This window comes from Ascidia mentula, chromosome 1 (assembly GCF_947561715.1).
Source record: "Ascidia mentula chromosome 1, kaAscMent1.1, whole genome shotgun sequence".
Classification (NCBI taxonomy): Eukaryota; Metazoa; Chordata; class Ascidiacea; order Phlebobranchia; family Ascidiidae; genus Ascidia; species Ascidia mentula.
In genome coordinates, this window is record NC_138566.1 from 25,649,969 (window position 1) to 25,663,597 (window position 13,629).

A 13,629-nucleotide genomic window follows, 5' to 3' on the forward strand; every position below is an offset into this window, starting at 1 on the left:
AATGGAAAGGAATCCAACAATTACGGCTTTCAATCAGTTGATCAGAAAACGTGTAATCCATACAATAAGCAACCTTTTGTCTTCCGCAAATCAGTTTGGTTTGAATGTATACGAAGTAGAGGACTTCTCTAAGCGGTACAACTGGTTACCTTGGGCTTGAACAAAACTGTGCAGCTAACATCGTTTGAAACCGTCGTGGGTTACATTGGTTGTTGAAATATCACAAACATGAGATATTTTCATGTAATTTCGAGGTTTAACTTTGGAATCTCATCAATGATTTTTACCAAACGTGAAATGTAAAACAATTGCATTTTTGCAGACCATTGAAGCAGAATGAGTATACATTTCATGTTGTCGTTAACACTACTACCTGTTGTCTTATCTCAAACTTGGCACAAGCATGGGACGAGGGAGTATTTGATTGGGACAAAAGCGAATAAAGTCAACAACTATCCTGGAGCAGTAACTGCATGTCAAAGATGGAACGCTCACGTAGCCTACGTTAAAACAAATGATACTTTTGATTTTTTGGTGGCCAGGATTGGAACTCTCAGACGTAAGTCTTTTTATCTGGCGTAAAATCACAACTGTAATGCAAAGTCTTCACTACTACCTTTAATGTATTAAATAACTATGGTGTGTAATGCTATGATATCAAATACGTGGATCAGTATACTGATATAGTCCATACAAGTTGTGAGATTCACTACTGCTTTAAATCATATGTCTACGGTTAAACTTATGTTGTGACAGTATATTGTCATTTCTTTGAAGAACGACCCTACGGCTACTTCATTGGAGCGAAACGAAATCGGAGCTCAAACAACTTTGCATGGACAGATGGATCTAGAGTTGATAACCCACAGTGGAGGGTGGGGAAGGTTGGGAATAGGACATTCAATGAACCAAACAACGACGGTGGACATGAAGATTGTGTGACAATGGGTTGGAGATGGGAACCCGGAGATTTGAGGTGGTTGGATTATCCATGTACCGATCCGTCTCGATACATTTGTGAAAGGACGTCAGGTTAGATATTCTTATACAGTATTTGGTTAAGTAATAGTGTGTTTTAAACTTAGATTGTTCAAAAATACGTGTGAGAAATCCAAAGAAAATACAAAATTAATCCCGAAAAGGGTCAATGTAATCAAACCGTGTTTGGCATTACCGATATTTTTATCCTTGTTTTTTTACAAATATCCACAAATAAACCCAGAAAACTTGTTTGCAACTATTTACAAGTAATGATCATACCACAAAAATTCGGACATGTTGATAACAGCTTTGCTGTTCGTAAATGGACAAATGCTGATATATTAAAGCAACAGAGTATTTTAAACGCCTTAAAATATGCAAAAATAATGGCGGTGGCTTGCAATATCAACTCATGCCCCAGATTTTTGCTATTTCTGAGCATCCAATTCTGATGTATTAGAGCTGGAATTTATATTAACTGCCCAACAACACTTGTTTTCTATCAGCTACAACAACGATCAAAATTACTGCTCCAAGCACTACAACCAGTACCACAACCAGTACCAGAAGTACCACCGCAAGTACCAGTGGTACCACCGCAACAAGCTCCACAACAGCCCCAACCATCAAAAGTACCACCCGCGAAAACACGCTGAAAAACACAACAGTTGGTAAATCTGTTCCTAATTGTGAGTATGAAACTACATTGGAGTGTGTTGTCAAACCAAAATTAAGTTGATAAAGTTTATATTACAAAAACATACTGTCATCAATACTTATATACAGGTGTTTACATACATTATTGTCTCTGCGTACAATCTAGCGTTGTTCAATATCGCGTGGTCTCGGATTAGCAAATTACTAAAACACTTCACCCAACTTTCTTTTGTTCAGCTTGCTTAAATTAATCCAAAAAAAATAAATTAAACCAACTTTTTACTTGAGAAAATGCAAAATTACAAATTGCGAAGGCAGAAATTTTACATAAAATCCAATATTAAACATTTATTTTGTTTTAGCCACAAATCCTTCTGAAAAGAGCAATTTGTCCGTTGTGATTGGTTCAATTTTTGGTGTCCTCGCACTCGCTATTATATGCATTATTCTTTTCTGTTTAATTTCACGAAGGCGAAAAGCGAAAAGGTGAGTGTATTTTCCACTTCAACAAAACCATTTCGTAATTTCGGCTCCAGCAGGTGTTTTTCGTTTCGTTGAATGTTAGAATAAGAAATCTTTGTGCTAATCACATACATATTTATCGTTTACAAACATACACATTGGAAAATTGTGGGTGCTTCAATTCATAACAGCAATTAATCATGTTTAGAATGGTAACTTAATATTGAAACACATGTTTTTAGGTCTGAACGATCTGGAAATTTACAGGCAGTCGGTTACAATGCAGCAGAAGGTAAGAAAGGAGCAAGGAACCGAATACTCAACAGAACAATTCATTTTACATTTAATTGGCCGATTTTCTACCTGAAATAAACCAAAGCCCATATAACTTATTGTAAACAAAAATGACCAAAACGTTAACAGAGTTTTTTTCCAGCTTTTCCTGTTGCGGCAGCAGACAACTATGAACCAGAGCCAGCTTATGGCGAAACTTCAGCGAGAGCCGAAATTACCTCCAGTCAAGCAGGCAACACCTATGACGTCACAAGGCATCCCCAATACAATGCTTACGACGTTGCAATCAACCCGGAACAATCGCAAGCTTTTGGAAATAGTGTAAGGGCAATCAATGGCGATGTCTACAGCACAGTGCAACGAGACAGGGACTATCAGGATACTTACAATCAACTACAGTTGCATCGACCTTCTGGGTTGAAGGCATCGGGAAACGGAGCTTTGCCTGGGGTAGACGCCAACGACCGAAATATGTACGACCGTTTGGACAAAGTTAAAAACATGATTGGGAATACCACTGCCACCACCTCTGTTGATCAACTTTACACAGCGGTTAGGAAACCCAATAAAAACCTGACCCGTTAACGCTGCTGTGCGTGATTTTCGTATTTGTTTGATCACCATTTTGCTTTCGAATGTTAATAGAGCCATGTGATTGATTGCCATAACGTCCAGAAATAACGTATCTCGTAGTGATGCATGGACGTCTTTCGCTTGATACCAAACAGTTGTTACCAACATAACTCACGGCTTTGTGACAAACAAAATTCGCTTTCACAATGATTGAGAAATTAATCAAAACGTTTCTAATGTATTTCAGAGCAGTTATATGAGCTATAATGCTTTTCCGTTTTTGGTTTTGCATATTACTACTTATTATGATGCATTCGCACGGAAATAACTTTCAAGAATTTCTGAAAATGTTTTCAACTATTTGCAAATATGGCATAGCTTTAAAAGCCACTGGGTATAACTCGTATAAGAGACATGGCTATACTGTGTGCGTAAAAAGGTTATACACTTACGTGTAAGTCGGTGGTGCCATCATTATGCGCTCTACGCGAAGAACCAGGAACTCTCCTCGCCCATTTCCTTCTAACTGTATTGAAGTTACTTTCAGTTCTTAGCTCGCAGCTCTGTGTTGTATAATTTCCGTCAATTATTGTTTGATCGAGTAGTTTCCCTTGCCACGTCAAGACCCGTTGGATTTATTGAGAGTCTGCTGTATATACTGATGTGTGCTGTGTGTGTGCGGACATGGTCGACACAGGAACAACTACGTAGTGTGCGCATGCGCAGTTTTTGTCAGTGGATATACAGAATAAACAAACTTCATGGAATTAGATTTAAACGATGACAAACATTGTGTAAAGCCAAATCAAATTAATGTATAACCTTATTCCTGCTACAATAAAAAGAAAACTTGTAGCAAGACGACTTGCGGTTAGTCTATAACGGTTTGAATTCCGTGAGTGTGGTGGCAGGCGTTTGTAGCAAAGTTGCGATGGAAAAGAATCCAACAATTACGGCTTTAAATCAGTTGACCAGAAAACGTGTAATCCATCCATCAAGCAACCTTTTGTCTTCCGCAAATCAGTTTGGTTTAAATGTATACGAAGTAGAGGACTTCTTTAAGCGGTACAACTGGTTACGAATCTGACGCTCTTCTGGTGGAGAACAACAAATATACACCTTTTGTTTAAAAAAGATTGTATTTTCTGACGTATCGCCTGTACGTACGACTAGGCTTCTTCAGAGAATAAAACAAACACAGTAGCGAAGCGAACCCACAGGGCAAAGAAATTGAGCGACGAAAACCAAAAGGGCGTAACAGCTAAAACACAGCGGGACATAATTCAATGGACAACATCAATCATGGGTCAAACGGCCAAACATGGGAAACAAAAGTCACGAATTATTACGGGCGAAATTGCGGAACACGGGCGAAAGTACTTTTCCATCGTTCCGATTTAAAACATTCGGTAGCGAATTAATATAATAATTTTCCACAACCAACCGTTTTGCCAAAATTGTATCTTGTTTTAATACTTTTGCTTCCTTCCAATTGATACGGTGGTCGGTGTCAAGCATGTGGGCACATAGGGCAGATTTATTGGGTTCCATATTGCGTATGGCTGCCTTGTTCTTTAATACGGGACGTTAAATTGCGCTTAGTCTGGACAATATACACAGTGTTACAATCAAGACAAGGAATTAAGTAAACTACACCGGTCATTTGAAGCATGGGAATACGGTCTTTAGGTTTGGGAAACAAACCTACAAACCAAACCTAAAGACCATGTTTGGCCGTTTGACCCATGATCGATGTTGTCCATTGAATTATGTCCCGCTGTGTTTTAGCTGTTACGCCCTTTCGGTTTTCGTCGCTCAATTTCTTTGCCCTGTTGGTTCGCTTCGCTACTGTGTTTGTTTTATTCTCTGAAGAAGCCTAGTCGTACGTACAGGCGAAACGTCAGAAAATACAATCTTTTTTAAACAAAAGGTGTATATTTGTTGTTCTCCACCAGAAGAGCGTCAGATTCATAATTCATTATGATACCTGGTGGTCAAAGCCTATTTTCAGTTTTCAGTACAACTGGTTACTTTGGGCTTGAACAAAACTGTGCAGCTAACATCGTTTGAAACTGTCGTGGGTTACATTGGTTGTTGAAATATCACAAACATATGGTATTTTCGTTTAATTTCAAGGTTTCAGTTTGGAATCTCATCAATGATTTTTACCAAACGTGGAATGTAAAACAATTTTTGCAGACTATTGAAGCAAAATGAGTATATATTTAATGTTGTGCTTAACACTACTACCTGTTGTCTTGTCTCAAACTTGGCACAAGTATGTGACAAGTGAATATTTGATTGGGTCAAGAGCGAATCACGTTAGCAGCTATTCTGAAGCAGAAACCGCATGGGCGAAGACCCGATATCAAGCTTTCGACACCATGTTGGCAGCAGATCCCGACAGAACAAAATGAGACCAAAAGCCATGATCTGAGAGTTCGAAAACTATGATCTGAGAGATCACATTGTGATCTGTTAGACCGAGAACCAGGATCTGTTTATTTGTAGAAAGAGTCGCAAATATATAGGGATACATCAAAGACGAGAGAGAAACAAAGAGATAATTGTGGCGATTACGCGACAAAGGGGACTTGGAAGAAGTAGCGCAAGTTGAAAGACGTAACGCAAGCAAGATAACCAGCGATGGCGTCAGAAAGACGGGTGTAAATGTAAAAGAGTAGAAAGCAGTTTTAGAAGACCACGTTAAAACAAAATATTAAAGTGTTTCGAATCATAACAAGCCGAATTTCCTACATATAGCTTCCCCACCGGACAAGTGTTTTCCGAAAACTAGTTAAGGCGCGTGCAGCTTTCCAAGTCCTCCACACTATCCTCTACGTAACATCCAATAGAAGGTAATTAATTGGAAGGTTATCTGTGTCGTTTTGTATGGATGTCAGTTACGTAATGGTGGCAAATTTATACACGGTGCTACATTAAAACAACTTTGACAAACTTGCGATTAACTTTTTTACGCGGCATGTTATATTTGCAGACCCTTCTTATCCACGGAATCCGAAGGACAGACAGGCATGTTTTATTTAAGTTTTTTATTATAATTGAAGTGATTTTGAGGATAAATGTTAAAGTTACTCGTGCTTATTGACTGTAACTCATAGTTTGAAACCAGGAAACCAGTTTGCCAATGATCATCGATGTGTTTAATGCTTTATAAAAACATATGGCTGTCATAAATGTTGATTACAACGGATTTCTGGTGGAATACGTTTACGCGGAGGAAGTGCGGTTCACCAACCGCGCGAAACAAAGGCAAAGAGCGTGTTTCAGTTTCGCAGTGAAAGCTAATGAGTCATTTACAGCCGTGTACTTCACGTTAGAATCAGTTGGATGAATCGCTTTGTCACTTTGAACAACAAGGAATGAATTATCCATATTAGCTTTGATCTATTGCCTTTTTTCAATTCATAGGAACGACAACCCGACATGAAAATACACATCAACCAACCAACGAGCAGTTTCAACAATCACATTACGTGAACTCTCCAAGAACTCTGCACTACCAAAACGACACTGATTTATGTTAATCTTTAATTGGGTATTGTTCCTTTTGATTGATGTGCATTCGATTAGGTTTCCTTCTAACTGTATTGAAGTTACTTTCAGTTCTTAGCCCGCAGCTCTGTGTTGTATAATTTCCGTAGGTTATTGTTTACTGCGTGACGGATCGAGTAGTTTCCCTTGCCACGTCAAGACCTATTGGCTTTATTGAGAGTTTACTGTATATACTAATGTGTGCTGTGTGTGCTGGTGGATTCTCGACACAGGAACAACTACGCAGTGTGTTCATGCGCAGTTTTAGTCAGTTGACATACAGAATCTGCAAACTTTTTGGAAGTAGATCTAAACGATGGCAAACGTAATGTAAAGCAAATGAATTTATTGTATAACCTTATGCCTGCTACAATAAAAAGAAAACTTGTAGCAAGACGACTTGCGGTTAGTCTATAACGGTTTGAATTTCCGCGCGTGTGGTTGCAGGCGTTTGTAGCAAAGTCGCGACGGAAAGGAATCCAACAATTACCGCTTTCAATCAGTTGACCAAGAAATGTGTAATCCTTACACAAAGCAACGTTTTGTTTTCCGCAAATCAGTTTGATTTGAATGTATACGAACCACGCCCTAAAGTATACAAATATTTACATAACTTTTGAAAAAGTTAATGGCGGTGACTTAAAATATCAACTTATGCCCCAGATTTTTGCTATTTCTGAGCATCCAATTCTGATGTATTAGAGCTGGAATTTATATTAACTGCCCAACAACACTTGTTTTCTATCAGCTACAACAACGATCAAAATTACTGCTCCAAGCACTACAACCAGTACCACAACCAGTAATAGAAGTACTACAACCACAACCAAATCTGTTCCTAATTGTGAGTATGAAACTACATTGGAGTATGTTGTCAAACTAAAATTCCGCCATTATCTATGAAAGCATGAATAAAGTTGATAAAGTTTATATTACAAAAACATACTGTCATCAATGCTTATATACAGGTGTTATATACATTATTGTCTCTGTGTACAATCTAGCAATGCTTAAAGCCGGGTGGGCTCGGATTAGCAAATTACTAAAACACTTCACCCAACTTTTTCTGTTTAGCTTGCTTAAATGAATGCAAAAAAAGAATCAAACCAACTTTTCACCTCAGAGAAAGCAAAATTACAACTTGCGAACCATGAAATTTGACGAAAATCAAACATTGAACTTTTATTTTATTTTATAGCCACAAATCCTTCGGAAAAGATCAATCTGTCCGTTGTGATAGGTTCAATTTTTGGTGTCCTCGCACTCGCTATTCTTTGCATTATTCTTTTCTGCTTAATTTCACGAAGGCGAAAAGCGAAAAGGTGAGTGTATTTTCCACTTTAACAAAACCATTTCGTAATTTCGGCTCCAGCAGGTGTTTTTCGTTTCGTTGAATTTTAAAATAAGAAACCTTTGTGCCAATCCGATACATATTTTTCGTTTACAAACATACACATTGGAAAATTGTGGGTACTTTAATTCATTTCAGCAGTTGATAATGTATAAAATGGTAAATTATTATTGAAACACATGTTTTTAGGTCTGAACGATCTGGAAACTTACAGGCAGTCGGTTACAATGCAGCAGAAGGTAAGAAAAGAGCAAGGGACCGAATACTCAACAGAACAATTCATTTTACATTTAATTGGCCGATTTTCTACCTGAAATAAACGGAATTCCATTTAACTTATTATAAACATAAATGACCAAAACGTTAACAGAGTTTTTTTCCAGCTTTTCCTGTTGCGGCAGCAGACAACTATGAACCAGAGCCCGCTTATGCCGAAACTTCAGCGAGAGCCGAAATTACCTCCAGTCAAGCAGGCAACACCTATGACGTCACAAGGCATCCCCAATACAATGCTTACGACGTTGCAATCAACCCGGAACAATCGCAAGCTTTTGGAAATAGTGAAAGGGCAAGCAAGGGCGATGTCTACAGCACAGTGCAACGAGACAGGGACTATCAGGATACTTACGATCAACTACAGTTGCATCAACCTGCTGGTTTGAAGGCATCGGGAAACGGACCTTTGCCTGAGGTAGACACCAACGACCGAAATACTTACGACCGGTTGAACAACATCAAACATATGAGTGGGAATACCACTGCTTCCACCTCTGTTGATCAACTTTACACAGCGGTTAGGAAACCCAATAAAAACCTGACCCGTTAACGCTGCTGCGCGTGGTTTTCGTATTTGTTTGATCACCATTTTGCTTTTGAATGTTAATAGAGCCATGTGATTGATTGCCATAATGTTGAGAAATAATGTATCTCGTAGTGATGCATGAACCTTATCCGATTCATACCAAACAGTTGTTACCAACATAAGTCACGGCTTTGTGACAAACAAAATTCGCTTTCACAATGATTGAGAAATTAATCAAAACTTTCTAATGTATTTCAGAGCAGTTATATGAGCTATAATGCTTTTCCGTTTTTGGTTTTGCATATTACTACTAATTATGATGCATTCGTACGGAAATAACTCTTAGGAAATTCTGAAAATGTTTACAACTATTTGCAAATATGGCATAGCTTTAAAATCCACTGGGTATAACTCGTATAAGAGACATGGCTATACTGTGTGCGAAAAAGGTTATACACTTACGTGCAAGTCGGTGGTGCCATCATTATGCGCTGTACGCGTAGAACCAGGAACTCTCCTCGCCCATTTCCTTCTAACTGTATTGAAGTTACTTTCAGTTCTTATCTCGCAGCTCTGTGTTGTATAATTTCCGTAGGTTATTGTTCACTGCAAGAAGGATCGAGTAGTTTTCCTTGCCACGTCAAGACCTGTTGGATTTATTGAGAGTTTGCTGTATATACTGATGTGTGCTGTGTGTGTGCTGGTGGATTCTCGACACAGGAACAACTACGTAGTGTGCGCATGCGCAGTTTTTGTCAGTGGATATACAGAATAAACAAACTTCATGGAATTAGATTTAAACGATGAAAAACAGAGTGTAAAGCCAAATCAAATTAATGTATAACCTTATGCCTGCTACAATAAAAAGAAAACTTGTAGCAAGACGATTTGCGGTTAGTCTATAATGGTTTGAATTTCCGCGCCTGTGGTTGCAGGCGTTTGTAGCAAAGTCGCGATGGAAAGGAATCCAACAATTACGGCATTAAATCGATTGATCAGAAAACGTCTAATCCATACAATAAGCAACGTTTTGTTTTCCGCAAATCAGCTTGATTTAAATTTATACTAAGTAGAGGACTTCTCTAAGCGGTACAACTGGTTACCTTGGGCTTGAACAAAACTGTGCAGCTAATATCGTTTGAAACCGTCGTGGGTTACATTGGTTGTTGAAATACCACAAACATGAGATATTTTCGTGTAATTTCGAGGTTTCATTTTGGAATCTCATCAATGATTTTTACCAAGCGTGGAATGCAAAACAATTGAGTTTTTGCAGAATATTGAAGCAGAATGAGTAGATACTTAATGTTGTCGTTAACACTACTACCTGTTGTCTTATCTCAAACCTGGCACAAGCATGGGACAAGTGAATATTTGATTGGGTCAAGAGCGAATAACGTTAGCAGCTATCCTGAAGCAGAAACTGCATGTCAAGTATGGAAGGCTCATGTAGCCAACGTCAAAACAAACGAAACTTTTGATTTTTTGGTGGCTAAGATTGGAAATCTCACAGGTAAGCATTTTGTCTATCGTAAAATCACAATTGGAATGTGAAGTCATCACTATTTTCTTTATTGTATTGAATAACTCCGGTGTGTAATGCTAAGATATCAATTACGTGGATCAGTATACTGATATAGCACATGTAGGTTGTGAGATTCAAAACTGTTTTAAATAATATGTGTACGGTTAAACTTATGCTGTTAAAGTAATCAGGTATTGTCATTTTTTTGAAGAACCACCATACGGCTACTTCATTGGAGCGAAACGAAATAGGAGTACAAATAACTTTGCATGGACAGATGGATCTAGAGTTGATAATCCACAGTGGAGGGTGGGGATGGTTAGGGGTACAAAGTTTAATGAACCAAACAACGACAGTGGAGATGAAGATTGTGTGACAATGGGTTGGAGATGGGAACCCGGAGACTTGAGGTGGTTGGATTATCCATGTACCGAACCAGCTCGATATATTTGTGAAAGGCGGTCAGGTTAGATATTCTTATACAGCATTTCGTAACGTTTTGAAACAATGTGTTTTAAATTTAAATGGTTCAAAAATACGTGTGAGAAAAAAAAAATAATCCGTAAACAGAGTTAATGTAATCGAACCGTGTTTGGCAATTACATTACGGATATTGTAATCCTTGTTTTATTACAAATATCCACAAATAAACCCAGAAAACTTGTGTAACTATTTACAAGTAATGATTATACAACAAAAATTCGGATATGTTAATAACAGCTTTGCTGTTCGCAAATGGACCAATGCTGATATATTAAAGCAACAAAGTATTTCTACACGCCCTAAAGTATACAAATATTTACATAACTTTTGCAAAACTTAATGGCGGTGACTTGAAATATCAACTTATGCCCCAGATTGATGCTATTTCTGAGCATCCAATTCTGATGTATTAGAGCTGGAATTTATTTTTACTCCCCAACAACACTTGCTTTCTATTAGAAACAACAACGACCAATACTGCTGTTGGAAGCACTGCAACCAGTACCAGAAGTACATTTATTTTACATACATTATTGTCTCTGTGTACAATCTAGCGTTGTTCAATATCGCGTGGTCTCGGATGAGCAAATTCTGTTTAGCTTGCTTAAATGAATGCAAAAAAAAGAATCAAACCAACTTTTTACCTCAGAGAAAGCAAAATTACAACTTGCGAACCCTGAAATTCAACGAAAATCCGACATTAAACTTTTGTTTTTTTCAGCCACAAATCCTTCGGAAAAGAGCAATTTGTCCGTTGTGATTGGTTCAATTTTTGGTGTCATCACACTCGCCATTATATGCATTCTTCTTTTCTGTTTAATTTCACGAAGGCGAAAAGCGAAACGGTGAGTGTATTTTCCACTTCAACAAAACCATTTCGTAATTTCGGCTCCAGCAGGTGTTTTTCGTTTCGTTAAAGGTTAGAATAAGAAATCTTTGTGCTAATCAGATACATATTTATTGTTTACAAACATACACATTGGAAAATTGTAGGTGCTTTAATTCATTACAGCAATTAATTATGTTTAGAATGGTAACTTATTATTGAAACACATATTTTTAGGTCTGAACGATCTGGAAATATACAGGCAGTCGGTTACAATGCAGCAGAAGGTAAGAAAAGAGCAAGGGACCGAATACTCAACAGAACAATTCATTTCACATTTAATTGGCCGATTTTCTACCTGAAATAAACTGAATTCCATATAACTTATTACAAACGTAAATGACTAAAACGTTAACAGAGGTTTGTTTACAGCTTTTCCTGTTGCGGCAGCAGACAACTATGAACCAGAGCCAGCTTATGCCGAAACTTCAGCGAGAGCCGAAATTAACTCCAGTCAAGCAGGCAACACCTATGACGTCACAAGGCATCCCCAATACAATGCTTACGACCTTGCAATCAACCCGGAACAATCGCAAGCTTTTGGAAATAGTGAAAGGGCAATTAAGGGCGATGTCTACAGCACAGTGCAACGAGACAGGGACTATCAGGATACTTACAATCAACTACAGTTGCATCAACCTTCTGGTTTGAAGGCATCGGGAAACGGACCTTTGCCTGAGGTAGACGCCAACGACCGAAATACTTTCGACCGGTTGAACAACGTTGAACATATGAGTGGGAATACCACTGCCTCCACCTCTGTTGATCAACTTTACACAGCGGTCAGGAAACCCAATAAAAACAGGCCCTAATAAAGCTTCCATCCGGACCCTAATTGTTGTCCTTAGAGGGCACTAAATGCAGTGGCTCCAAACCTTTCTTTGTTCAAGGTACCCCTGTGGAATTTACAAAGATTTGCTACCGCCATGAATGCAGCAAGCAGTTTTACCATCTGTATCTTAATGGGGGGCTAATATCATTGTAGAAATTTGTGCCCTCTATATGGCATTATACAACCGCTAAACAATGCAATGAAAAATTTTCAAGAGTAAACACGCTCGCGCACAACCTCTGAAAGTTACAATAGGCACCCTGGTTGGGAACCATTGTTTTAAAGCAAGCAAAATTACTGTGTGTACAAAACCTGTTTGGATTTTAGATTTTAAAACTAGCAAAACCCGCTTCGGTGTTGCCATTTCACTTTGTAAGATTTCGAAACCGTCACAGAGAAGGTGCGATGCGAAATTGTTGACCTAACGTTACTTCCTTTTGGCAACACATTGTCGACGCTCTTTAAACCATTTCATACATTGTCTATAGAGATTTTAAACTGCGCCCGTGGTCTTAATTTCCTTGTTTCTCTAAAACGTGAATTTTTTTCTTTTATATACAATTATCGCTGAATTTCCATTTTGTTTATTTATCACTAATTTCTGGACTTATGAGACAATGTAGCGCATGACGTAATATTGCACCCATGTAACTAGTCAGTGATTCCTTGCTTTGTGCCAGAGACCATAACGTGGCTGTCTCTTGTGTGACCGTTGTTAGCATTGCCTAAGTTTATAACTTACAGTTACAGATGTCCTTTGACTTTGCTCTATTTGATAGCGGTCGTTGGCATCTTCAAATCAAATCACTTTTTATTCTGCACGCAAAGTTATCACGCACATGAACAATAAACAAGACACATGAAAATGACAAGATGTCGCATAAAACCACCAGGTTTAGCAAGTCAGGCGTCCATGTTTGAAGTGATTTCCTCGTGAGGAATCACCGTCTGTCGTACGATCGCAGACATTCGCACTTGATGGATTTTGACAAGTCGCATATGACGTTAATTGCTGGCAAATCAAATCCATCAAAACGCAAACGCCAACTCGGTGTATGAGGAAGCGTTTGTTGGGAATTGGATCGAAATAAGCGGAGTGGTTTCAAGCATCGAAATACAACATTATCGAAACTTGTGAGTTGTAACAATTTTGATAATCTGAGGTAAGTTTTTTTAATTGTAATATTTTGAAACAAAACCCCATACCTTGATAACTGCTTCCCTTCAC

General features: G+C 38.3%; 2 protein-coding genes across 2 annotated transcripts; both read left to right on the forward strand.

Moving 5' to 3' along the window:
• Nucleotides 1–336: 336 nt before the first annotated feature.
• LOC145890550 (uncharacterized) lies at nt 337–3,561 on the forward strand. The gene is made up of 6 exons (XM_082981662.1): nt 337–559; nt 778–1,032; nt 1,488–1,652; nt 2,001–2,124; nt 2,343–2,392; nt 2,537–3,561. The coding sequence occupies exons 1-6, from the start codon at nt 337–339 to the stop codon at nt 2,977–2,979; spliced, it is 1,260 nt and encodes a 419-aa protein (XP_082837788.1). The 3' UTR covers nt 2,980–3,561.
• A 6,399-nt stretch (nt 3,562–9,960) lies between these two features.
• Nucleotides 9,961–13,236, forward strand: LOC145908442 (uncharacterized). Its single transcript, XM_082995725.1, has 6 exons — nt 9,961–10,188; nt 10,412–10,666; nt 11,143–11,193; nt 11,405–11,528; nt 11,747–11,796; nt 11,942–13,236. Exons 1-6 carry the CDS (start codon nt 9,966–9,968, stop codon nt 12,379–12,381), a joined length of 1,143 nt encoding a protein of 380 aa, XP_082851851.1. The 5' UTR covers nt 9,961–9,965; the 3' UTR covers nt 12,382–13,236.
• Nucleotides 13,237–13,629: the final 393 nt, after the last annotated feature.

What these genes read in the sequence shown, in the direction of transcription:
- LOC145908442 (XM_082995725.1), top strand. Translation starts at nt 9,966, where the DNA reads ATGAGTAGATACTTAATGTTGTCGTTAACACTACTACCTGTTGTCTTA. An exon ending in TATTTGTGAAAGGCGGTCAG is followed by an intron (nt 10,667 to 11,142) that starts GTTAGATATTCT and finishes GCTTTCTATTAG; the next exon opens with AAACAACAACGACCAATACT. An exon ending in CGGTTACAATGCAGCAGAAG is followed by an intron (nt 11,797 to 11,941) that starts GTAAGAAAAGAG and finishes GTTTGTTTACAG; the next exon opens with CTTTTCCTGTTGCGGCAGCA.
- LOC145890550 (XM_082981662.1), top strand. Translation starts at nt 337, where the DNA reads ATGAGTATACATTTCATGTTGTCGTTAACACTACTACCTGTTGTCTTA. An exon ending in CATTTGTGAAAGGACGTCAG is followed by an intron (nt 1,033 to 1,487) that starts GTTAGATATTCT and finishes GTTTTCTATCAG; the next exon opens with CTACAACAACGATCAAAATT. An exon ending in CGAAGGCGAAAAGCGAAAAG is followed by an intron (nt 2,125 to 2,342) that starts GTGAGTGTATTT and finishes ACATGTTTTTAG; the next exon opens with GTCTGAACGATCTGGAAATT.